Source organism: Cynocephalus volans, chromosome 6 (genome assembly GCF_027409185.1).
Source record: "Cynocephalus volans isolate mCynVol1 chromosome 6, mCynVol1.pri, whole genome shotgun sequence".
Taxonomy (NCBI): domain Eukaryota; kingdom Metazoa; phylum Chordata; class Mammalia; order Dermoptera; family Cynocephalidae; genus Cynocephalus; species Cynocephalus volans.
Window position 1 is genome coordinate 24,798,322 of NC_084465.1, and position 26,962 is coordinate 24,825,283.

The 26,962-nt window shown below is 52.6% G+C and overlaps 1 protein-coding gene across 1 annotated transcript in view; it reads left to right on the forward strand.

The window, feature by feature from the left end:
- Nucleotides 1-1,577: 1,577 nt before the first annotated feature.
- PODXL (podocalyxin like) overlaps nucleotides 1,578-26,962 on the forward strand; it is a 43,552-nt gene continuing 18,167 nt past the window's right edge. Inside the window, exons 1-3 of the mRNA XM_063101014.1 lie at nucleotides 1,578-1,829; nucleotides 2,774-3,113; nucleotides 3,230-3,622. Coding sequence (XP_062957084.1) covers nucleotides 1,578-1,829; nucleotides 2,774-3,113; nucleotides 3,230-3,622 — 985 coding nt within the window. The remainder of the gene's footprint in view (nucleotides 1,830-2,773; nucleotides 3,114-3,229; nucleotides 3,623-26,962) is intronic.

Genomic DNA, 26,962 nt, shown 5'->3' on the forward strand with positions numbered 1-26,962 from the left:
TGACCTCCCCAGGCGAGGCTGAGCTGCTGTCTTCTTCCTACGTGCCTGCCCACGCCATTTGTTCCAGCCCCTCCCACATCTTCGCCCTGTTTGTAGACAGATGTTGCTTCTCCCCCCAGAGGGTGGAGGCCAATCTCCATGTTTGTGTGTGGTGCACAGAACCTGGCACACTCTTGCTGTTAGAACAGATGTTATAATAATACATAAGGGCATGACCTTGGGGTGAGGTGCCCAACTTATACCCCACCTGTTCTTCATAGATGAAGCCCAACCTTGGAGATAAAATCTAACCACTTCATCTACTCAGCCTTTGTGTACTGAGCACCTTCTTGGGGTCAGCACCACTGTACTGGACTCTGGATTCCAAGATGGACGAAACACTGCTCTGGCCCTTAAGGAACTCAGAGATCAGTGGGTAGAACTCCAGGTAAGAGCATCCCTGGCTCCTTATGAGCAGGTGCTGTGGCCTCAGAATGGACAAATGCACGTACTCACCTTTCATTGTGAGGTGTGGAGGGAGGCTCTGTCCCACCCCTAGATGATGTTGTGACTGGGGATGAAAGTTTCTTAGGATGAGGATCAAGAGGACTTACCAAGCCCATACTTAAGGATGTGGTCAGCAATATCACCAAATTGCCCAGGGGGCTGCGAATCATGAGCCCTAACACTGACTGACAGGATCCGTGGGAAAAATTACAGGTTCCTGTGTGATATTTCCCAGTTGGGATTCATGCTTGCATTAAGTGTCTAATATCTATATATCCAGATCTAGATCTGTATCTCCTTCTCTTTATATAAATGATGTGAACTATTGTTTTGAGTGGTCTGAGGAAATAAAAGATGTATAAGACCCTATGTTAAGATGTTTAAATAGGGGAGCTAATGCATGTATATAAACAACCAAAATGTAATAAATCCCAGAAGGATAGTGGAGTGGCATCTATAAAGTGTTTTGAGTTTCGACTATAAGCTCAGGTGTTCTGAGCCAATGAACTCACTACTTGGAGCATGATACCAAATACAAGGGTACTTCAAAAAGTTCACGGAAAGATTCATATTGTCTTTTAACTCTATTTTTCCACAAACATTTTGAAGTACCCACGCAGGGCCAAGGCACATGCCAGTTACCTGGGGAAAGCTCTGCTCACTGACCTCGGGGAACCTCTAAGCCTAGCCGAGCCTCATTCCATAAAGCACCTTTGTGCATGGGGCGGGGTGAGGGGGGCGGGAGAGCGCACGCGCTGTTGGACACTGAGGAGGTTCCAGCACAATTCTGACTTCGTAGTGTCTTTGCATACAGAGTAGTCCATTTCCTAAGCCCAGGTGTCTGCTCCCATTTTAATTTTGCATGATCTGGTAAGTGGGACCAAACTCAAAACCTGTAAATTTAAAATTCCCCAAGCTTTGAAATACACGCTCTCCCTTTACAAAGTTAACATGATTAAGTTTTCAAAGAAATTGATTCATAGAGTGCAGAAACACTGTTTAAATCAGAGAACATACGACACACATTTTTTAAATCCCAGTTTTCTAAGCGTATTGCTTGGTTTCAGAAGAGAAACAAGCCTTTCGTTGACATGGATGTCAGGAGAACAGGACTAAAAAAACATCAAAGCCAGTCACACACACATCCCAGAGTATTCATACGGAACACCCTCTGTTTTCCCGTATGCGGCGTGGAAAACGGGGCCAGAACGATCCTGCAGAAACTTCCTGAGGAAAACTGCTCCGTCAGCCTTTCCCAAGCTCGAGGCCGGCTGTCGCGGAACCTCAGCCAGGGCTCCAGCGCTTCCTTCGCGACTCCACGGACGCTGTGCCCTGCAGGCAGCGTCTGTGTGCAGCCGGCTTGAGGGGCTCACGGAGGCCAAGCTCTCCGGGACGTGCATGGGTCCTGGGGAGCCCCCCCCGCCGCCCCCAGCTCCATCTGGCAGAAAGACTCCAGATTAGCAACCCAGAAGTCACGTGAGCCAAATCCACGCCACCCATTCCCCCAACCAGGGTTAGTCACCCCTCCCTGTACAGGTCAGCATCCCGACGCCGCTGAAGTCCTTCCTCTGTAGGGGCTCCAGGGTCTGCATCCCCAAGAAGCTTCTGCAAAAAAAAAAAAAAAAAAAAGGTGGGGGAGGGATGGGAGTGGCTTCTTTGTTCTTTCACCAGGTAAACAGTTCAAGGAATTCTCCAACTCCCACCCCCCAGCTCCAAGCTGCAAATTTCTCTCCTCCTTTATGTGGTCCTGGCCCCGGGCTAAGTGCTCTTCCTGTATTACCATACTCAAACTGCCAGCAACCTCCGAGGCAGGTCTTGTTATCCCTGTTTTACAGATGAATGGAACTGAGGCACAGAGAACTCGCCCAGGTATTTACAGCTAATAGACTAGCACCGCACAGCTACGTTTTGAGTCCAAAGCCCTAAATCTTTTTTGCTGTTCTTCATAGAGCAAGATCATGAATAACTAATACTTATTGAGCAGTTACTACACGGCAGGCACTGTGCAAAGTATTTGTCTACTCTCAGAGGCAGGTCTCCCACTTACCTGTTATGTGATCTTGACCAAGTTTCTTAGCCCCTTTTTGACTCAATTTACCTGTCTGCAAAACGAGGCTTAAAATACGACTGTCGCGAAGAGCAAATGAATTAATATGTGTAAAGCACTTAGAACACAGACTGGCACAAATCGATCCGTGCATATTTTGTCTTTATTTTACCCAGCACCTCCATCTCACAGTGACGAGCCTAGGCTTGGAGAGGTTAAGCAACCAATGGGTGGGTCCAGGTGGCCCAGCGCGTCCCAGACGTGCTCGGAAGTCGCGCGGGTTGCACCTGCCAGGTGGGGGACGCGTTTCTCGGGCGCTGCTGCAGGACGCGCTGTGGCCCGGGAGGCCTGCGAAGGTCATTAGCGAACGCGCAAGGCTGGGGTCCGCCTCGCTCGCGATTGGCGCGTCCTCGGGCCTCGGGGGTGTGGGGCATCCCGCTGGATCCCCTCAGAAGCCCTGCGGGCGACACCTGTGCGCGGGGCCCGCGCCCACAAGCCCTCAGCCCCGGCGGCTCCGGGGCCGCCCGCCCGCGCTCCCCGCCCGCCGCGCTCCAGGGCGGAGTTTCCTCCTCGGCTCATTGTTCGCGGCCCAGCGCCCGCCCAGCCCGCCCCGCCCGGCCCGGCCATCACCGCCGCGGGCGCGCTCCTGGGGAAGGGGTGGGGGAGAGGGAGGGGAGAGAGGGGGGAGGGGAGGAGGCGGGGACCGGCGCGGACGGGACGGGAGTCGCCGCAACCGCGGGCGGGGGCCGCCGCCGCGCAGACACCGCCAGAGCTGTCGCCGCCGCCGCTCCTCTGCCGCTGGCTCCGCGCCCCAGCACCGCTCTGCGGCAGCAGCGAGGAGGAAGGGCCGCCGGAGCGCGACTCGGGAGCCCTGGGCCACCGCGGGCCGCCGCGGCCACCGCCAGGCCTCCCCGAACGCCGCCTACGCTCCCGCCGCCTCGACGCAAGGACCCTCCGCCAGCCCCGCAGACACCTGCTCCAGACCCCGAGGCGAGGACACGATGCGCTCCCCACTGGCTCTCTCGGCGCTGCTGCTGCCGCTGCTGCTGTCGCCGCCGTCGTCGTCGTCGTCGCCGCCCTTGCAGAATGGTGAGTGGCCGGCCCGGACTCCGCCGGGACCCTCCGCGTGCCCGCGCGCCCCCGGCCGGGCTGGTTTGCAGGGAAGTCCGCCGTGCCATGTGGTTCGAGCCGGAGCAGCCTCTCTACCGCCGGGGCCACACGCGGAGCCCTGACCTTGTACCATTCAAGCGCGAGAAGCCCGCAGGTGCCGGGCTCTGAGCGTGTTTTAGTCCCGGGTCTCCACTCGGGTGGCGCGGGCGGTGGATTGCGCCGGGGCAAACCGGGGCGCATCGGCGCGGAACGGGCTGGCGGAGAAAGAAGAAACTTAGGGCGCCGCCAGGCTCCATGCTTCCGCGCGTCCCCCAGGGTCTGATGACACCTTTTTTTTTTCTTTTTTGCGTCTTGGAGAGGATGAGGGGACAGTATTGTGTAGTCGTTAATTCCAGGCAAGGTGGAGGCTGAGAGCTCACGAGAAAGTCCCTGAAGCAGGTGACAAGCCTCCAGTAACAACCCACGCGGGCGATGTGCTCACCAGTTCGCAGAGAGGTTTTTCCAATCAGTGTGCAGGTTCAACCCACTTGAGCCCGTGCTGGGGCAATTAGAGGGGAGTAAGTGGACCTGCCACAGTCCCAGAGTCACGAGGCTCAGTGGGGTACCTGCCTCCGTGTCGACAAAGGAACAGATCCTTTCTCAGTGCATTGCCGGCATGGTGAGACACCCCCCACCCCACCCCCACCCCCGCCTTTGTACGAACAGGAACTTCTCTCACATGAAACAGGATTTGGCTGCATCTTCGAAACATCTTAGAAACTGCACCTGCTTCTCATTAAACAGAGAGCTGCACCTTAGAAACACTCCACCATGTTCCTTCCAAAGGTGGAATGTTACTCTTTCTCTTTGGGGTACAGGCAGTAGTTGCAAACCCATCCAGAGCAGGTGTCCCAAAGTCCCTAGGAAGAGCTGGAGCCTCAGCCCCAGGAGAGAAGCGTATTTCTTATTCTCTCTTGCCTACTGGAGCACGTGCCTGCAGGGAGAAAGCAAAGATGGTGCTCCTACCTAGGGCCAGGAGGACTGCGGTGGCAGCCCAGACAGGAAAAGCACTCTGCTGCTGGCAGGTGCTGGCGGTTTGGGACTAGACTCTTGAAGAGGAGGAGGAGAAGGTGGGATGGCAGTACAGTCTTTCCTGTGCTCCATGGGAACCTTGGGTGGTGAGGGGTGGCCAGCGCTCAGATCTTGCAAGCTTGGGCATTCTCCAGTGGGAAGCCCAGGCTCCAGCAGCCTGGCCTGAAACGAAGGACTCTGTCAGTGGGGGAAGCGTGTGTGCCCCTGGAAGAGGGGGCACAGTGTGGGGAAAGGTGGGAACTCCTTGGAGGATGGCAGTCCCTGCAGGTTTGCACAGACTGCAGGCATGAGAAGATGCTGGAGTCGGTGGCCCTCCTCAGCCCTGTTCTTGGGGCAGCCCTTCACGGTGGGTCTTCTTCACAGGCAGCCTTTTCTGGGGGGGACTCTGAGCCCCGCCAGAGCAGGGATGTGTTGGGAAAGAGGGGTTCCTAGTGCTTCTGAGCTTCAAGAGGCTGAGCCACCCTTTCTTTGAGGAGACGGTGGGGACTATGGGAAAAGACCCCCTAAGGGGAGCACCAGTGGGGAAACCTCCAACCCAGCCCACTGCTGGTGGCAAAGCTGGAACTGTCTTTCCTGGCACATTGTGGGAGCTTAATATGTGCTGAACAAAAATGACCATAACCCAGCTCCAGCCTCAACCAGCAAGTCACATAGCCTTTCCGAGCCCCAAATCACCAATCCCTAAAATTCTATTACAACATGCAATAATACGGGGAAGTGCTTTGAAAAATGTAAAGTGGCAAGGGGGGATGCTGCTGCTGCTGCTGCTGCTGCTGCTGCTGCTGCTGCTGCTGCTGCTGCTGATGATGATGATGATGATGATGAAGAAGATCATACATTGAGGCCAGAAGAGGCTGAGGGGTGCAGGGCTTGTGTTTAGCAGCTGTGATGAATTTTATTTTACACCGTATTCTAGGGACTGAGTAAAGCCAGCTCCATCTGTCCTTCCATAGCTGTGGCTGCCTGAAATATCTGTCCAAACTGCTGGAGTTTTGCGATTTTATTCAAAGCAACATAGGTTTATAGTGTGAGTGTCGGTAACAAAGGGATTATCCCCAGACAGGTCCCCTTGGAGACACTTACCTTCTAATACCTTCTAATAAGGGTGGTTCATGCAGCCTGTAACCTAATGAGCGTTAAACCTAGGGGCTGACAATACATAGACCCCTTTTTAGTGCTTTTTGGTTTGATATCCGCTTGGCTGAACTAACATGGCAAGTTGTACCTCTGAGCCTCAGTGTCCCTATCTGTGAGACAGAATAAGAGTGGAAGGGACCTCTAGTTCCACTGTTGTCAGATTTCTGGGGTTCCATGTTCCCTCAGCTGCTGAAAGGACAAGCTGATTTAGTGCTATTGATCTGATAGTCATTCAAAGGATGAATTCTGGGCAAAAGAAAGGCAGCTTGGTGTGGTGGAAAACTCAGACACTGGGTCAGACCTGCGTGACCATGGACAAAACAGAGAACCTCTTTGAGCCTCGGTTTCCTCATCTGTAAAGTGATAACAGCCCTACCTTGCAGCCTGCCCTGAAGATGAGAGATAACATAGCATGGAGACACTACATTTCGGAGAAAGAATGTTATGTAGCCCTTTCTTGTCAGGCTGCCTGCAGCAGTGGAAATGCAATTAAGTTAAATGAAATAAAATTTAAATTAGTAGAAAAAAACAACCACCAAAAAACCAAAAACATATGTCATGGGCTTGGCATTGGGCCCACCTCATGGTCAGAGCTGAAGAAGTAGTAGCTATGATGAGTGATAAAGCCCCTGAGGGGGTTAAGGCAGCCCAAGCATCAGGATTCTGCTAATGTTTGTGAGTGTCAGTCACAGTAATAAAAACTGAAGCCCAAGTGCCACTGGGTGGGGGAGAAGGAGGCATATGTAAAAGAGCGGTAAGATTTGGAAGGAGTGGTCTGGGAAGGTTCCTGAAGCAGGTGGGGTTTTCATATGGGGGTTTTAAAATGAAAGGGTCAGTGTGGGGTGGCTGAGGCTGAATGAGTTGTAGGGTGTAGGGGGAGACACAGATTAGGGGCCACAATGTCCATGATGGGGGATCTTGAATTGGGGTCAGGGAACTGCAGGAAGGCTTGGGGAGAACAAGAGCCCTCAGAGCTGGAGAGAAAGTTCCAAGGGATGGGGTCGGGGGACTGGGGCGTTCCTGGCATGGCACTGCTCGGGGCAGGACTCCGAGGCAGGAGGAGCAGACTTGCATAAGGCAGGCCTGAGAAGAGGAGGGGAGTATCTATCTGAAGAACACAAAGGCACCAGATGGCAGTGTGGTCACCCAGGAAGGGGAGCTTGGCATACCTGGGTGGGTCCTCAGGGGGTCGCCATGGGCCTGGAGGAGGCAGGGCACACGGGTCAGGGAGAGGCAGGAGGCGTGGAGGCTGCTAGAGAAGACTTTTCCTGGGGAAGCTGTGTGTGAAGGGAGCGGAGGGGCCGTGGTTCTGATACCGCTGCCGTTTGGGAGCCGAGAGGGGAAGGGGACTGACTCCACATGGCTAGAATTCCCCCGGACGGGGAGGGCTGGAGCATCAACTCCTGTCCATCCTCAGGCGTCACCTCTGTTGAGAAGCCTTCCCTGCTTTCCTAGATGGAGCCAAGTTGTGCTCCAGGGTCTGTGTGTGTTTTGCCCCCATCGGGCGATGAGTCCCTCATGGGTGGGGACTGCACCATGCTCATCTCTACCGCCAGGGCCCAGCCCAGCATTGGGGACACTTTATCCAGACTGTTGAGCTGAAGGGAAATGGCCCTAGCCCCTGGCTTCAGGCTCTCTGCCAGGGGAGCCCCCAGGCCAGCTTGTGTCCTCAGAGTGATGTCTGACTCAGGGGCTCTTTCTCCAGCAGCCAGAGCTGGCAGGAGCAATTCTGAGGGTTGGGGCTTCCAGGCTTGGGAACCCAGGCTGGTGGCTGCTGTCAGGGACAGCTTAGCAGTTAGTTTGAATCCCTCCACTCCTGAGAGAAGTGGGAAGAACCCTGTGTACAACTCATTGGACTTCTGCGAGGGAATTCAGATGTCCCCTACCCTGGGAAGGGGCTGCCTCTTCACATCGCTCAAGGCCGAGGCTGCAGGGCCCTCTTTGGGTCTGCCGATGGTAAGCTTCTGCCCTACCAAAATGGAAGCCCCTCTGACATAACTGGGGAAAGAGAATGGCATTGCTGTGCCCACCCCTGCCCGCCAGCCTCATCCGGAGCCCGCCGGACACTTCACCAGGCCTCAGAGGCCAGAGCTCTTTCCTCAGCTCTTTCCTCATTTCTTGTCTCTGCCCACGGGTACGAGGCAGGGCAGGGAGCTCAGCTGGTGGGGTTTCCTGTCCCATCCGGTGCCCAGGAACACGGGTAAAGTTGGACAGGTCTCTTTTTGTCATGTGTCCTGTCCACTTTGTGAGGCTGTTAGAAGATGGAGTGAGGTAGCTGATCTGGTGTTGAGATTCTTCAGGCCACATAAGCCAAAGAACTGTAGGTATTCTCTTTAAGAAAAGCCTGCGAGAAAATCTACACAAAAGACACAGTACAAGGAACCTCTTCATCTTTGCAATAGCATTTACCATACGATTCCTCCAAGCAGACAGCCCGTGGCTATTCAAATGGCATTCACTTGGCAATGGGTAATTGCCACACCACTTCTAAATAGCCCAGAAAATCATAGGACACAGAATTCTAGAGCTGGGGAGCCTTCTGGAAATTATCCACTACAACCTGCTCATTTTTCAGATGTGGGAATACAGACCAAGGAAGAGGGTTCACTCGCCCAAGTTCCTACTGATTCCCAATGACAGCTTCCCAGGAGGTGGGTGTGCACACATGTGTGAGGTCTTAAATACTAGCACATAACAGAACCAGCCCTTTTGGTGCCAATTTGTCTCCTAGGAACCCTTTTTAAAAGGGTTCTATGGTGGCCATAAATCTGTACTGTTCCCAGATCCCTCTCCCCACCACTCCACCATCAGAGTAAACCGAGGCTTGGAGTCACTTTGTCACTCAAGAGCTAGGCTCTCTGAGGGCTCTTCGAGCACCCTGTCACAGCACTGGCCATCATGTATTGTGGTTGTATGTGTGTGTGTCTCCCATTGGCCTGTGAGCCCCTGTGTGTCCACAGCATCTGGCCAGCACCTGGAAAAAATAGGTGGTTAGGAAATGCTCATGGGACAACTGGCTGTGCAGTGCAGTGGTCAGTTGCAGATTCAGCTTTCGCCCCTCCCTCATCTCCTACATCTCAAGCTCTTGAATTGTCCCTGAGTCCTGGCCCCACCCTGGACCACTATAGCCATGACCCGCACAGACCCCACCTTAGGTTGGCCTCCAGGCCACTGATCCTCCCTTTGTCCCCACCTCTTTCCCAACACGCAATACCACGCTCTCTTCCTTTGTAGCCTTATCCCCCTCGGGTCAGCCACCTCACACTTCCCTAGGGCCAGGGCGCAGGGTGGCACCTCGTCCGCCAATTGTCATGGCCGGAAAGCTTCGTGCCTCAGCTCAGGGGGAAGAAAATTCTGAGGAGTGGCTGAGGGAGGCTTGCCATCCGGCCCCGGGTTGGGGTGCAGGGGGCCCTCCCGGAGCCAGGTTCCTTAAGATGCATGGGCTCACAAGGGGCCCACAGCTGTCTGATCTCTAATCTTCCAGCTACATAAGAGACAGTAACGAGGCATGGCCCAAGGAGGAGCGCACTTCGTAATTCTCAAATGTATCAGCTATGTATGAGGCCAAAGCCACAGCCCCTTCTTACCTGGAATTCCCAGAGCTCTGTCTGAGAGACACAGCCCTTGGTCTCCATCCAGTCGGATTGTCGAGCTAACCTACTCCAAGCATGCCAACTGGAGCCACAGAGCTCTCCAGCTTGGGTAGCAGGAGGTTGCCTTTAGATAGCTTCTATCTCATAGACCATTTCAGAGTGGGAAACTGAGGCACAAGCACAAGGACTTAGAATGGATCACACAACCAGCTCTTCTCCCAAATATCCACATGGTTCACTCCCTCATTTCCTTCAGCTCTCTGCTTGAATGCCGCCTCCTCAGAGAGGCCTTTTGGGACCACATGCTATAAAACACACCCTCCTCCCTACACCCTCGGCCCCTTATTTGGCTTTATTTTTTCCATAGCACTCACCACTTGATGTATATCATTTCATTCTGTGTCTCTCCCCATTAGATTGTAAGTTCCATGAGGGCACGGGCTGTAGCCACAAAACCTAGAATAGTACCTGGTGCATAGTAGGTGTTCAATAAATACTCGCTGAATGAGCAAGTGAGCCAGTGAGTGAGTGGCAGAGCTGGTTTAGAACCCAAAGCCATGTCTGCCAGTTCTGTGCTCTCCAGTTGCAGGGCTCCTATCCTGATTCCAGAAGAAAGGGAGGTAGGGGGCAGGTGGGGCTGATCCAGGAGCTGGGAGGAGTAGACATATGGGTGCAGGAGGAAGCAGGGATTCCTGGTAGGAGGAGGGTTGTGGGGGGTGCAGCAGCCTCATGTCTCCTGTGCCGTCCAACCCAGATGATGCTTCAGTTGAGGATTAGGACTTCTGTTTGTTAGAATTAGATTTGGCTGCTTATAGCAACTAAAAAGAAGTAGTGGATCACACAAGACAAGTTATGTCTCTCTCAGATCGTAGCAGTTCAGAGACCTGGTATGGTGGTTTTGCCATCCTTAGCATATGGCCTCGTGGTTCAGTGTGGCTACTGGGGTTCCAGTCATCAGAAAAAGAACAGAAGGATGCAGTTCTTCTTTTGAGGGCGCCTCCCAGAAACCACACACAACACTTCCAGTTACATTTTGTTGAACGGAACTTAGTCATGTGGGTCTGACCTAGCTGCAAGGGAAGCAGGGAAGAGTAGTACCTTAGGGAAGACTAATTTTTATTTCAGGCATTCAGATGTCTAACCCAAAATCAGTGATTTGGTTATAAAGCAGCAGCAGAGAGTGGATATTGGGGGTAGGTGACCTCAAATGCTACTGCAAAGCATGTCCCTGAAAACCGTGGGCTTCTCTGTAGCTACCCTCAGGCCTCCCTCCTCTGGCACAGTCCTTGGTTTTTGTGGCTCTAGCCTCTGGGTACTGAGGGTGCAGTTCCTTGAATGCACAAGGAAGCTCCTCTCTCCACCCAGGTCCTTCAGCCTTGGGCTGTACCAGTGAACCGAGGTGCCCAGGGACCCCCATGAGCCGGGCCTCAGCCAGGGCAGGTAGAAGGAGGACCTGGGTTCCCCCCTGGCCTCTGTGTGGGGAAGAAGTGTTTCTGCACCCCATCCTTCACTTCACCACAGCAGGGCCAAGTACAGGGTTGTAGGAGTTTGGTCTGTGGCCCTTCAGTGACAGTAATGCCTGGGGCGAGTAGCTCTCAAACCTGGTGCAGGTGCAGGTGATCTGTGGAGTTGCCTGGGAGCTACTGAGAGCTTGCGGTGCACACCCGGAGGGGGAAACAGAGTAGGCCAGTTTGCGGGGGTTTCAAATCCACCCACTTAGCAAAGCTCTGCTTTTAACCTGTTCTGTATGCTAGTTCTCCACATAAAAATTCTTTTAAGAAAATAGTTCTGCTGACAAAGAGAAGAAAAATTGAAATCTTTTGGCATGATGCCACGCACTTTGAAGTCAGAGGCTTGGATTTTAGTCCCAGCTTTGACATTTGCTAGCCTTGCGATCTCAGGCTTGTTCCTTGACCTCTGTTTCCCCAGCAGTGAAATGGGTACAATGCCTTCCTCAACACTGAGGGTCAAATGTAATCATGTAGGCGGTGTGTCTGGCACATGGTAAATGTCACTACATTTTGGTGTGATTTCGTTTATTAGCGTCAGCCTTAGCCCAGCATGAGGTGTGATGAAGGAGACCCTGCCGCGACCCCCTCCCACACTGGAACATCCACTAGACTTCGCAGGGCCAACCTTTCTCCTTTGAGGCCCTTCCTTGAGAACCAGGCCCTTTCCCATGTAGTCACCACTCCACAGCCGGGGTACTTGGGGTGGGGGCCCCTGTTCTGGGAGTTAGTTGCAGACCACACTCGCCGATGCAAGTGGCCAGGATGGGTTTAGCCAAGGGGCTCAGGGGGCCAGCTCCCCACTTTCCTGGTTCCCACCCAGGTGCTTCTCACCCCAGCGCTAGGGGGCACTGCCCTTCACTTTTGGGCTTTGAATCAAAACAGGCTTTCCTGAAGCCACCTGCACCCCAGTCCTGGCAGCCCTCAAAGGGGGTGTGCCCATCACATTGTTAAATGTACTCTCACATCCCGAGGCTCTCTTTCTATCTGGATAAATGCCCTTGTGATTGCCTAATAACCTCTTCTGGCCACCCCTGCTGCATACGTCTGTCCAGCCATTCATCTGAGTCTCTCCCTCCCATTTCCTCTAAATAGCCTCCTTTCTTGTATCATCCGATCCCACCCCAACTCTAGCGTCAAATTCCTGGTGACACCATCAAGCCAGGCAGTGAAGCGTGATGTTAGTCTTTCTACAGCCAGCTTCAAATTTTCCTTTTCAGGTGGGAGGAAGGGAGGAAGGGAGGTACATGGGGTTATAACACAGCAAGTGATATGAACCAGGGAAAGGAACATGGGGTTACAACACAGCAAGTGATATGAACCAGGGAAAGGAACATTTCCTCATAAAGATGGGATGTGGAGGAGATAGGAAGAGAGAGTAGAAGCACTCACAGACCTGCGTTTGGCTTTCTGTGCAGTAAATCCCAAGGGAGGCATTTCTTCATGCTTCAGTTTACCCAAATGGGAAATCAGGATTAGCACCATACATGGGTTTTTTGTTTTTACTTTTATACTTTATAAAGCAAGCTGCGCACCAAACTGTGTCCAAAAAGAACACTAGTGGTCCTCAAGATTTTAATAGTTATGCTCTCAATGAATGTTTGATAATGAATAAAAAATTGTCCTATGAATAAAAGGGAACCGTGATACAAAACATTTGGGAAATGCTGCCCGCTCCCACTCTCTTCCCCTTCTTGGAAGGTCAATACTTGTTATGAACTAATACGCTCTAAGACAGCCGGTAAGTAGGATTACTTGTTGCCTTTGCTTAACCCAGCGTTCCCCAGATGTTCTTTAACCATGGGGCTATTTCCTTTTCTCTTTCTCTTTCCTCTTTTTAGTAAAACGCCTATTACCGATGTGAAGGTAGAGGGACCAACTGTCCCAGTTTGCCCAGGACTGACAGGTTGTCTTGGGATGTGAGAATTTTTCAGTACTAAAACCCAGACTTGACTTTGTTTGTGAAGACCTGGACCAATCTTAAAAAGCATCCACTATAAAAACACACCAGGTGTGTGTCTTAGGGGTTACCAAGCAAGACCTTGATGAAAGGAAAGTGAAACCTTAGAGGGCCCTCCTTCCTTAGGGATTTATAGGAAAGCACATGGGAGGTCATGGCCAGTATGAAGGCTGCTTGTGCCAGAGTCCATTGGGAACAAGTAAACATTCGAGGCTGGTGGCCCCTTGTGGGCATTAACAATGGTGTTGCTTCTCCGACAGAAGGCGGAGGCACTATTAAAAGAATTACGGATGCGTGTGGATGCCGTGTGGATGTGTGTGGATGTGTGTGGATGTGTGTGTTTCTGGCATTGGATCTTTCTGCCCAGAAGGGAGCAGACAGTCTTTGTGCTCGCTCCTGGCTTCTGTTTTTCCTGTTGTGCCTCTGCCCCCTGCTGCTTTGAGTTCCTGAACCTGATGGCATCAGTTTCTGTTTTAAATTCAGTCTGAGTGTGTCATCCTGTCATCCTGCCCCAGGGGCTTGGAGAAGGGGATTCCAGAGGATGTCAGCCAGCACTGCCACAGAGGCTCACCTTGACAGCTCTGGAGAACAGGGCTTGCTGAGCGTGTGGGTCTCATCCAACCTCAGGCTGTCAGGAGCCAAACAGTGGCTGAAGGGGATCGTGTTCTTGTTTGTTGAGCCACTGACTTGCATGTGCTTTCCAAGCTGCAGCTAGCACCTAAGCCATCCCCTTCCAGGCAGGACAATGAGGGGGGGACGGGGGGGGAGGTGTCCTTTCTCTTGCAGATACAGCCCTGCACCCCAGCCCTAGGGGGCGCTGCTGAGTGGCCTGCTGCTTCCTGCCTCAGGCCTGTGCTGTCAGCCCACTGCCCAACTAGCCCCGTCTCTGCCCAGGCCACTCACATTTGGAGTCCCCAGAGCACCACACAAAGTTTCTTCTCACCCTGCGGCCATCCTAGTTTCAGCCTCTTGGTGGCCACAGTGGGCCAGGGCACTAGGGAGCTGGTGCTTGCACAGTGGGCCCCTAGGAAGAGGCAGGGTGGAAGCTCAGCATCCTGGGGAGGTTGTACTTTGGCAGGAAATTCTCTGGCTTTACTCCCAGGCCCTGGGAGAACCTGGAAGTCTGCTCCTGTTCGTGCAAAATCACATCTCTGAATTCCATGGGCACTTCAGGACAATTGTGTCCACATGCCAGCTCTAGCTGCCCTTGGACCTCCCGTGAATTAAGCTGTGGGTATTTCTATGTGGGTGCATTGATGTGTGTGTGGGGGGTGGCAGGCATGGAGAAGAAACCAAGAGGGTCCATCTGAGTTGAGTGTTAAACTAAAGAGCAGGGAGAAGAAGAAAACAGGTTTGCAAAAGAAGGAAGGAGATGATCCATCCGGCCGTGCAGGGCCGGGAGTCCTCCCTGCAGGCCTCAGTTTCCTCATCTGTGAATGAGCCTGGTCCAGCAGCTCTCCAGTGCCTTCCTGTTTAGTAATTTCCCATTGTCTGAAAGGCCTGGCTTACCCAGTGATTTTGGCTCCAGAACTGCTGGTGTAGTGGATTGGATTCATGGATGTGGATATGTCCGGGGACAGGAGACCAGCTGGACAGCCATGATGCTGAGCTAGTGGGGATGGCTGGACGGGGGAGTTGCCTGCTAGGGACAGCTGGTGATGTCGCAAACTCCTGGGTAACTTGGGGAAGGGCGTGTGCACCTGTCCCGTGGGTCCTCTTGCTGGCCTAGGCCCTCTCTCCTCTTCATCTCACCACAGCTCAGATGCCTGCCCTTCCCCCATCCAGTGGCTGGGAGGGGCAGCAGGAACTGGAGCCGGGCATACATGGGTATGTATGCCCACAGAATAGAAGTGCCCACATGGAGAGTTGGACCACAACTCTAGATACCAGCGAAGGCGTGACCTCGTGCCCGTGCCCTGCCCATCTGCCTACCTGGCTCTCCCTTTTTGGAGGAGGATCAAGTTATGTCTTGCATCCCTCTAGTTCTGATATTGTGGCCGTAGGATGCAGAGGAAAGTAATGCCTGCATGGCCTTTAAAGAACAGGAATACACCAAGCCAAGCCACCAATCACAGAGCGCTGAGGTCTCAGCCACAGCCTGGCCCTGGCTGCTCCGTAGGTCACTGCTTTTCTCTGGCCCCTGCTTCCCCACCTGCGGGGTGGGCATCATCAGCTCCTCTTCCTGGGTTATCTCTAGGCATTATGTCATCGCTTTCCCAACAGAGACCAGGCTGTAGAGAAGACAAGAAAGGCAACAGCTCCTGGGACCAGGATCTCTGAAATCCTGTGGCCTGGCTGTGCCTCCCTCCCGGAGCTGTCTCTAACTGGTATTGTACCCATTTTCCAGATGGGAAATCCAAGGTGGGAGGAGGGCGCTGATTTATTCAGAGCTGTGTCTCGAGGTTCTGAGTCATCCTTTTCCACTTTAGAGTCACCTTAGTGTTCTGGGCACGGGAGTGATCAGATCAGCCTGGCCTGGATCTCTGGGCTTCTGCAGCTACCTTGCAGGGTAGCAACACTGGAAACTCAATGAAAAGAGCAGAGAAGGAAGGTGGGGCGGGAGGTGGTGCCTTCCCTCCCTCCACTCCTATTGTAGTCCCTAGTGTGACTTCAGTATCAATTTTGTGTGATCTAAGTAAACACGACCCCTTTCCTGACCTGTGAAACTTCAGAGGGAAACATTTCATTTTGCTCCCGGTTCCTTGGGAAAAGAGCTGTGAAATCACTGTGTGTGTGCGTGCGTGCGTGTGTGTGTGTGTGTGTGTGCGTGTGCGTGTGCGTGTGTGTGTGTGTGTGTGTGTGTGTGTGTGTGTTGACTGTGATTATGCCTCTGTGCCCCCCTCTTATGTCATCAAACCTTCTTGATGACTTTTAAGGGGATGCATTTTCTGCTGTTTAGACACCTGGCTCCCACTGGGGTTGGCGCCGGGATTCTTGATTCCTTCTCTGGGCAGAGCCCGTGGGAAAGAGGGCTTCCTTGACTAGCTCTTAAGTCTCAAAACACAGGGCTAAGATGGCTTGGCTTTGTTTAAAAGGAGCGTGGCCTTTAACTTTCCCTGATGGCCCTGGCTGGAGACAAGGGAGCCAGTCCTCATTTAGTTATATCCATTCACTTGGTTTGTTTGTTCTTTGTAAGCAACACCCCGCCCCCTCATCACTCCCCACCCTGACCCCTATCCCCACCAGCAAGCTGAGCTCCACTGTCTTCAAACACCAAAGAAATTCACATTTTTTGTGCTCTGTGTCAGGGAGGTAGTCATGCTTTTTCCTCCACCTCTTGGAGCCAAGGGGAGAGCTGGGGGATAGTTTGGTTTTATTTTCCCTGTTTTCCAGAGTAAGTGGGGCAACAATGGGGGAGCCTGACAGCTGAGCACACCGGCCTCCCCCCCCCCCCCCCCAGTGCACACGTGTTTAGTCTGGGGAACGTGCATGACTGCCTGTGGGTTATTCTGCAGCAAGAAGGACGCAGGTGTTATTCCTGGAAGGGGAGGACTCTCTCCAGGACAGATTACAAAGAGTGTGGAAATTTGGAAAGCTGCACTTGCTGCCTTAACCTTCAGCTTCCACCGGGCGGAAGCCGGTCATTCCCTGGGAAACGCACAGGCTCCGTTTCACACTGCTCCCTCGTTCCCAGAGGTGACTCCCCCTTTCAGAGGTGACTATCCCACAGCTGTGGATGCAGGACTTCCCTCTGGCTTCATGCCCTTGTTTGTTTTAGGCCAGGAATGGAGACTGGTCCCTGGCAGAGGTTTTCAGGGGCCCCGAGAAACCTGTACACATCTGGTTATTTTCAGGGCTGCGGGAGCGATGAGGTGGCGTGGGAATGGCAACGTGCTGCCTCAGAAAAATATTTACCAAGGTTGTTTTTGAACGTCCTGCTAAGGGAAGAGTTAGTGCCAAATGTGCACAGGCTTTGGCTCTGGAAGTGTGTGTGCCCACGGATGTGTGGTGTGACTGGTGCTCCTGGGAGGAGGGAAAGGGCCAGCCCAGAAGGGTGCAGGCACGTGCAGCCCCACGCCAGGGGGCACTGTCGTGGGAGGGAGTCGAGCACCCATCTCCCCAGACAGCCCAGGTTCACATCGGGCTCCCTGGCCCGGGCTGCGTGGCCTTCTCTGGGCTAGTCTCCTATCTCCCAGTCTGCCCCAATGAGATCATGTGTCTAAAGGACTTAGCTCAGTGTCCTGCCAATGCGGCAAGGCCTCAGTAAATGCTAGCTCTTAGGCTGAAGAGTAATAATGGTAAAATGCTCTTGGGAGGTGTGTATTTAATAGGTGGATTTATGGGAAATTCCACCATGTGAGAGAGAGTTAGCACATCCGTACCTCTGCCCTATGGTCTGAGAACTGTCACAAGTGTAGGCAGGACACACACGTGCACAGACCTTTGTGTCTCTGGCTCACAGTGGGACGTTGGCAAGTTTGTCTGAGCCTGGTTCCACATCCATCCAGACCTGCCCCTCATAAGGACATTCTCTGTAGATGTGAAATATCTTAATGGGTCCCCAAACCTGATACATTTTTTGTAAATGTTCATTTTATCCCAAGATAGATATCTCTCCCTCCCTTAACAGACAAGGAAACCAAGGTCCAAGGAGGCCCCCGCTCACACGGGAACCCAGCCCTCCTGTTCCCCTGGCTCGCTCTGTCTGTGGAGGCTGCATACACATCGTACACGTGACCGCTGAGACTGCTCTCACAGGCAGAGTGCAGGGCACTCTGCTGTCCTGTGGTCATGACCTTTGCTTGGGAGACCTTGTTGGCAGGCGAGGAGAGTGAAGGCAGCGGGCATCACCCCTGTCCCCGCACACCCACTGGCTGGCTGCTTGGCTGCTCCTGGGCACGCCTCCCGGTCAGACAGCTCAGGATTCACATGGTCTGCAGCGGGCAAAGGGATTAGGAGGCCCTGGGAAGGTATTGTTTTAAGGAGGTTAGTGCGCTCTTTCCAGCTCAGGAAGAGCCCAGCCCCTTCCCTGGGCAGGCCATTGGTCCCTAGACAAAGGGACAAGCCATACAAAGGCTCCAGGGGCTCTTGTTGAGGACAGCAAGGCCAGGCGACAGGCCCAGGATGGGGAGCAGGAAACCTCTGCATATGGAGAGACAGGAACAGGGAGGGGGGCAGCAGCCATGGGCTCAGCCCCAGGCAGCGGCCAGGCAAGAAGCACAACTGATTGAATTCCAGACTGTCTTGCCTCTCTGCCTCCAGCCACAGAGTTGTAGTAATAGTAATAGTAATCCCAAGGATGTATTCACAAGCTCCTGCCGAGCTCATGGGTCCTGTGACAGCGAGGGTGGGGTTCAGCCCTCTGACTTCCATGGGGGACCGGTGTCACCAACTCTGGGCCTGCTTGTCATTACATGGGAAGGCAGAGGTAATTGCTCCTCTCTGCGCTATGTGGAAACTGAGGCCCACTGAGGGTGCTGGGAGCAGAGGAGCTCTAGCAATGGCCGCTTGGCTCCCCACAGGGCTCATCCCTTCACACACACCATCCCATCCCTGAAGAGCTACATTTGGGTGACAGCTGGCTGTCCAGGGAGTCGGTCTGAGTGGGGTGGCTCACGCAAAGATGGCCTGAGGTTCTGTATGGGTGCGGGATCCGCACGGTGAGGGCAGAGCACTGGAGAGGGGGCCTGGAGCCTGCCGTCCTGGCTCACTCCCTCCCCAGCTCCGCAGGAGCACAACAGGCCTGTCCAGCCTCCACACGGGCCTGTTTGAAGTGCAGACATATGTACCCCAAAGGCGTGGACTTCAATGTTCATGGCAGCCCTATTCATAATAGCCCTCAACTGGAAGCCACCCAAATGCCCATCAGCAGTAGGATGGATATATAAATGGTGGCATGTTTACACAATAGAGTACTCCATTGTAATGAGAAGGGAAAATCTACAGGTACATACCACGAGAAGGAAGAATTACACAAATGAAATGCCAAGTGAATGAAGCCAGACCCAAGAGAGTGAAGACTGTGTGATGCCATTGATGTAAAATTCAAACACAGGCAAAACCAACCTATGGTATTTTAAGTCAGAATAGTGGCTACCCTTGGTTTGGAGAGGGAACACAGGGCTGGGGGACGGGCTTCTGAGGTGCAGTCACTATTGCGAGCTGGTGTGGTTACACAGGTGTATTCCATTGCTGACAATTCATCACGCTGTACACTGTGATATGTGCTGTTTTCTGAATGTCTGTAATTCTTCAATGAAAAGTTTTTAAAGACAAAGAGGGGAGGGGTTGTGTTTGAGGACCTCCTGACCGAGCCCAGCATGACCCGCTGTGCACTTTGGGCTGCACATACTCAGGGGTCAGAACACCAGGCTCCAGGAAGGCTGTTCCATGAGCGGCCTAGGGATGGAGGATCTTTGGACTGGCAGCAGCCAGCTCCAAGAAGAGGAAGGGAAAACCCCATTAGGTGACCTGCTGTGTCTCCCCAGCCCTGGCACCAGCTGTCACTGGCCATTCCGTGGGAACCAGAGGGTGTCCAACACCATCTGTCCACTGGGACTGGGTGCTGTGCAGGTGCCAGAGATGCGAGGGGAGTGGTCCTGGTCCCTCCCCCGAGGGCCTCAGCACCTGACCACTGAGCAGCAGCATCACTAGTACATGACAGGTAACAACCATAAAAAGTGGAGGGCCCTCCCTGGGGACCCCTCACGCCACACTCACCCTTCTGATTTCTAGTCCAAGTGACGCTTATTAGGCTCTAGGGAAATCATAGAACAGGGTCCACAGCTGGATAAAACACAGGTTTCTAGCCCTAGCCCCAGACCCAGGAGGGATCTTATACATCAGGGGTCAGCAACCTGCTGCTTGACCACCTGTATTGTAAATAAAGTTTTATTGGACCACAGTTACAGATTGTCTAGGGTTGCCTTCCAGCTCTCCATGCAAAGTTGAGTAGTTGAGACAAAGACCATGTGGCCTGCAAGGCCTGAAATATTTCCTCTGGCTCATTACCGAAAATGTTTGCCAACCCTGTTACACATGACTGTGTCATAACGTCCTTCTCCCCCACACACGCAGCCCTAAACCGACCTGACACTTACTTGCTGTGGGTTGAACAGGTTAGTTGGCTTTTCTTCTCGGGTTTTCACTTTTTTTGTGTGTGGTCCAACATACATAACATACACTTTACCATTTTAACCACTTTTAGGTGCGCAGTCCGGTGGCACTAAGTACGTTCATGGTGCTGTGCCATCACCCCCGCCATCCAGCTGCAGCTTTTCATCTTCCCAGCTGAAACTCAGCACCCATTAAACACTTAACTCCTCAGTCTCCACCCTCCAGAGTTCCTCACTTTCACAGTAAGGGGAATGACACACACCTCATGCCATTCTGAGAGGCACGGGAGGTACCCACTGACGGTACCCAGCCTCAGCTGACGGTAGCACAGGAGTCCTCTAATAAGTTTGAGCTCCCACCTTCTTCCACTTATCAGACTCTTGCATCTTCGTCCACACCCTTTGGGACAGTTGGGGAAGGAGGCAGAAGTGATTGAGCTTTATTTTCCTGAGCAGGAAACACAGAGGGAGAAGGCACACCCAGTGACGTCTGAGCTCCAGCACGCCCCTCCTGAAACCCCCACCTCCATGTGGCCTTAACACCAGGCACTGGGCTTGGAGCCTAGTTGGCCTTAAATAGCTCTTATCGAGGGGCGCTCAGGCTGCCCAGCCTTCCCCTGCCAGGACTGGGGTCTGGGGTCACTGTCAGGGCAGAAGCTCAGGCTGACAGCAGGAAAGCCCCTCCCTCCTCTGAGGAGGTGAGGAAACACTTCCCAGAGCCAGGCCCCACCCGGGCCTCGGTTTCCTCTTGCTTGCCCAGGCTGACTCGGGCTTAGCCCTTTGTCGGGTCCCCTCTTGACCACAGCTGCCTTGGTACTGTCATCTCTGCCCTCTCCAAATGGGCTGCACCTCACTGGGGAACCTGGGAGGGAAGAGCCCCAGTGGGGGTGGGCCAGCCTGTGCCCACCTCCCCGGGTCAGGGCCTGTGCAGGTGAGCGTCTCGAGAGGAAGTGGAGGGAGAGGGGGTCAGCATGGCTCTGGAGCAGCAGAGGGGTGGTAGGGCAAATCTCAGGACTGGAGAGTGCAGGAGACTGTCCCCCCTCCCTTGGGCATAGCTCAGTAGGAATAGAATCAGAGCTAGCATTAAGTGAGCACTTACTGTATGCACACCCTGCTCTAAGCACTTAAAGGTGCAGGTTAGTTACTATTATTACCCTATTCCCCACTTTTGACAGATGGGGAAACTGAGGAACAGAGAGTTAGGACTCATGTGTTGAGACCCTTGCGTGGCTACATAACTGGTGTGCAGATGTGAAGCCAGGTGGCTGGGCCCACAAGTGCATGCCTTTGTCCACTGTCCTGCACTGTGTTAGTGGAGGAGTCACAGAGTGGGACGAGGCAGGGGTGTGTGGCAGACTGGAGCCAAATATCCTCAGGCACTGTGCCCACTCCCAGGCATAGGGGACAGCAAGGAATGAGGACTTGGCAGCCTCGGGAAGAAGGTGTGGTGTGCCAGGGCTGATTACAGGTCTCTGGCCATGGTGCCATCCCCTGCAGGGAGAAATGCACCCAAGTGCGGGCTGCCCCCTCCCCCACTGGGGGTCTCCATGTTGGACAGTGGCCACCCTCTGCTGCCTGGGGAAACAGCCTGCCAGGGCCCCACCCTGGGGAGTGAGTGCTGGACAGGCCAGCTGAAACAAGCTGATAAGGACAGAACAATTCCATATTTGAAGAATGCCTGGAATTATCTCCCCTGAGGGGGCAGTGCAGGGCCACTGTGGAAGAGGTGATGCTGAGGACCCAGGCCTGGTGGCCCCCTGGGGTGCTGTGCTGCTGTCCAGAGGCAGTGAGGCTCATAGGAGAGCTCACAGGGCTGCCAGGGCCCCAGGAAGGGACAGAAGGCTGGAGCACAACCAGAACCTGTGGCTGCACGTGTCTACCTGACACAGCCTGAGTAGGTGGGTGAGGGCAGGTTGGGGACCCTGCCCTTCCCCAGATGGTTGGAGCAGCCCTTCCTGCTGTTTCTATTCTCATTATTAACCTCCACCCTGAACCCTTTGTCTTAGTCAGCTCGGGCTTTTGTTAGTGTAACAAAATGCTATAGACTAGATGGCTTAAACAACAGAAATTTATTTGCTCACAGTTCTGGAGGCTGGAAATCTAAGGTCAGGATGCCAGCAAGGTTAGCTTCTGGTGAGGGCTCACTTCCTGGCTTGCAGATGGCCACCTTCTTACTGCGTCCTCACACAGCAGAGATGAGGTCATGAGGGTGGAGGCCCCATGATGCAATGAGTGTCCTTTCAAGAAGAGGAAGAGATATTCTGGTCTTCACTGTCACGGGGGCCCCACCCTTATGACCTCATCTAAATCTAATTATCTCCCAAAGGCCCACCTCCTAACACCATCACACTGGAGGTTAGGGCTTCAACATATGAATTTGGGAGGCACAGACATTCAGCTCATAATACCACTTATGCCAAGGAAGTTGAGTACCTCCATATTTGGGGCCCTTAGCCCAAGCAGAGGTCCATTTAGAGGGATACAGAGAGCAACCCTAGGGGTCATTATTCACATTTTCTAAGTGGGGTCCTGTGACAGACTGAAAAATGCTGCCTGACCCCCGCCAAAAAGATGTGCAAGTGAAATCTCTGGAACCTGTGGTTATTACCTTATTTGGACAAAGGGTCTTTGCAAATATAATTAAGTTAGGGATCTTGAGATGGGAGCATCCTGGATTATATGGGTAGGCCCTAAATCCAATGACAAGTGTCCTTCTAGTAAACACGGAGAAAGACACAGAGGAGAAGGTGGCCAGGTGACCATAGAGGCAGAGATTGGAGTGCTGCTGCTGCGAGCCAAGGAATGGCAAGGATGGATTCTCCCTTAGGCCCTCCAAAGTGAGCTTGGCCCTGCGGACACCTTGATTTCAGACTTCTGGCTTCCAGAACTGTGAGAGAATGGATTTCTGTTATTTTATGCCTGGAGGTAGTGTGTTCTGGCAGCCACAGGAAACTGAAACAGGACCCGAGGCGCAGAGAGGGCTCAAGTTTCACCCAAGCTCAGTGCAGACCTGTGAGATGGCCACAGCTGATGGGCAGAAGTGAGGCGGCTCGGCCCCCTTCTCTGCCCCCATCCCTCGTCCCCCTCTGTAGCCTCCCAGCCCAGCGCGCTGACCTCCTTCCCCTGGGAGCCCACTGCCCACAAGCCCCTTGCTGATGCTATTCTCCCAGGTCAGGGCCCTCCCGGGGGCAACCAACCCCTGGTTACGACCTTGTGGGGGTAGGGGGTGGGGTTGGCTTTCTTAAAGCCACAGAGGACAAGCATTTATGAGGGGTGGACATAGGACTAATGATACCCAGAGCAGGACACCAGGCACACAGCCACCAAGGACAGGACTGACACTGGGGTAGAGTGGGGAATGCAGGAGGGATTCCATCTTTCAGTGGAAGGAATTGAGGTGTGGGGGTGGGGAGGATGACCAGACTCTGCTGAGGCAGGGGGATTAGAAAGTTCCACCTGGAAGGAGGGGTACTGACTTAAAACCTGAGAGCATCAAGTCTTTCAAAGTCTTTCACGAGAGTGAGGGGGCTACGTGCAGAGGGCACCAGATGGATGCACTGGTGCCAGGAACAGTGGGCCCGGAGCCCCTCTCAGCTCCTGGACAGCCCCAGGTCCTTTACTGGCCCTACTCTTCCATCCTGCCATCCTTCCCAGCCACCACCCAGAAGCCTATCAGTCGATGAGCAGCAGGACCTGGGGTCTAAGCAGGTGGGTTCAGACTTCAACCTGGCTGAACCACAGGCAGCATCATACGTGCCCTTCCCAGTTACCAGCAGTTCCTCCTCCCGGGAAGGAAGGGGCTCACGGACCAGATGTCGCCTGCTGGAAAAATGAGCACTGAAGGTTTGTGGCCTTGGAAGGAGCTAGCAAGCCTTCTGATGCGTCTGCTTAGGATGCCTCTGTTGTCACAGCCAGAGCAGACTTACCTGCATGCACCGCACCATGCTCAGGAAAGTGCGTGCCCATCTAGGCATTTCACAGATGTGTTTCAAGAGGGCAGATGGATTGCCCAAGCCCAGGGGTCAGGCACATCGAGAGCTAGAAGGCTCAGGTCTCTCGTTTCCCTGGACTGGATTTATTACACATGAGTCCAGGATGACAGCACATCTCGCCCACTTTCTGCCCTTTCACTGTCGCCCCTTGGAACTTTTGGTTTTATTTTGTGGAGATATGTTGAGGGAGGTGAGCTGGGGGGGTAACGAAGGAAGGAGAGGTGGACACTGGTGTCCGAGACTGGAGCCTCCCATCCCATTGCCTTCCTGGCCTCTTCCACACGCCTCTTCCTGGGGCATTCTTTTGAGTTTCCTTTCCCGCTATTAATAGTCAGGAGTCAATCCCAGGTCTGGAAATGGCCAGAAACAGGAGGAAGCAGGCACTTGCTGAAGGCTGAAGCAGCCTTCTCCTCCCACTCCCACCACTCCCCCTGGAGGCCTGGCACATGTAACTCATTTGACATGGCCCTCAAAACCAGCCTGGTGTCATCTCCCTACTGTCACCTGTGACCTCTTCGGCACTCCATCACCCACTGAAGATTTCACTCTGTCCTCTCCCTCTCAGTTAGCATTGTCACTCTTGGTGACTGCAGTACCCGCCTGGATAAACAGTGAAACACCCTGGCCTCGGTTTCTTGACCTTTCCCATCTCCAATTCCTTCAGTCCTTCCCACTTGACACGCGAGCTTGATCACCATCGCAGCTGCACCGCCTCTGTAACCTCGGCGTTCTGTCTTTGCATCCGTGTCTCGACCTTCCAGGCCACCGGGCCAATGACCCTTCACTTCCTCATTGCCTGTCAGCCCCCACTGGGCATTACTGCTGTCTTTATCCACCTACCATGACAACCCGTGCCTTACAAATTTCCCCAAATCCCGGCACCCTCCACTGCCCTCACTTAGGGAAGACCCACTCCCAGGTGAGCCTTCGCCTCCACCGTTTCCATGCCTACGCCGAGCAGCTGAGCATTAGCACAGTCTGGCTGGTTGGATTAATTTTTTTTTTGGAGGCGGGGAGGGGTGCTGGCTAGTAAGGGGATCCAAACCCTCGACCTCAGTGTTGCAAGGCTGCACTTTAACTAATTGAGCTAACCCGCCAGCCCTTGATTGGATTAATTTTAAATTCATGATATCTTGCCTCAGCTGACACCAAATACTACGTGGTAATCATGTTTTATTTCTTTAGTATAGTGGTTCCCAAAGTGTGCTCCTCTGACCAGCAGCAACAGAATCATCTGGGAACTTGTTAGAAATGCAGATTCTCATGCTCTATCCCAAACCTGCTGAATCAGAAACTCTGAGGCTGGGTCCAGCAACTGGTGTTTTAACAAGCCCTCCAGGTGATTCTAATGCTCATTAAAGTTTGAGAACCACTTTCCTGGTAGGTTCACAGTCTCACTTTTTTCCCCAAACCTTCCACATAACTTTTTCTCCTCTCTTATTTTATCTATATCACTATTGCTGATTTCACCTAGACTTCACTGAGAAAATTGAAGCCGTCAGATGTAAGCTCTAACCACTGTCAAACGTAAGCTCTTCCCACCCTCAGTACTACCAATGTACTTACGTCTCTATCCGTCTTTTGTCTTCCTTCCTGTTGCAAAGATGGAGGTGGCTGACCATCTGCAGCAGCTGCCATATTTCTCTGTTCCCCTAACATTTGATAAAGAGCTGTCTATACTGGCAAGCTCACTTTCCTATCACCCATTCCCTCTTCAGTCAGCCGAGTCAGGTCTGCACTGTGCCTATTGACGTCACGGTTGCCAGTGACTTCCATGCTGCCGATCTCATCCTTCAGCACAACCAGCCACCCCCTCCTTTAAAAAAAAAAAAATTCAGAAGCCCCTATTGCATCTCCTTATTTCCTTCCCCCTAGAGGTAATTATCCTAAACTTAGTGTTAAATTATCTTTTAGCAATATTTTCTGTTTCTATCCCTAAAAATATATAGTTTAGTTTTGCTGACTTCTGAACCCTATAAATGGAATCATGTAAGTATTCTTATTTTTGCTTTTATTGTTCAGTATTATTTCTTAGATTAATTAATGCTAATACATGTAGATGTTCACTCATTTTCAGTGCTGTATAGTTTTCCAGTACATGAATATACCAGAACTTATTTATCCACACTACTGTCGACAAGTATTTGCTTGTTACATATATGGGGCCAGTATAACAACACTCTTAGGGGCATTCTGGTAAATGCATCCCAGTGCAAACAGGTATGTGTCTCTCTAGGGCAGACGCTGAGTGGTATAGCTGGAAGTGGACTGGAAGATGTGTGCATGTCTAACTTTACCCGGTAATGCCATTCTGCTTTCCGAAGTGTTTGTTCCAACTTACACTCCATATTCTTGGACTGCTTGTTATTGTCTGACTTTAAAATTTTTTGCCAATGTGGTGGGTAGGAAATAATTATTTGATTTTGCATTTCCCTAAATATGAACATTTTCCTTCTTATTTTATTTTTCATTTCTCTAATTACCATTTTAGATGTTCATGGACTATTTGTGCTTTTTTCCTGTGGAATACCTGTTTAATTCTTTTGTCTATTTTTCTATTGAGTTTTCTTATATACTCATAGAAGTTTTGGGGGAGAGTGTAATTTTTTTTGGAATACTTCTGTGAAGATTCTTTGTTTCTTCTACCCCCATTTATTAATTTATTCAATCATTTATCAGAATGGACTCATGGATATTTTTTGCAGGGGCTTCCAATCCAATATTTTTTATTATGTTGCTCAAATTGTTCCATGTCTGGCCGTTGGGAGCTCTTTCAGGTTGGCTCCTATGTCTTTTGGACTTGCCTTTTTTTTTTTTTTTTTTTAAGCACTTCTTTACTTTCTGGCATTAGAAGATGTTCCAGGTTCATCTTGCATTTTCCCTACACCAGCACTAGAAAAACTTGCTGGCACTGTGGAGCATGAGAGGGGACGTTCTCCGATGTTCTGATTAAGCCTCACATAGGCACTGGGAACCTGTGACTTGAGGGTGTGGCTATCACTA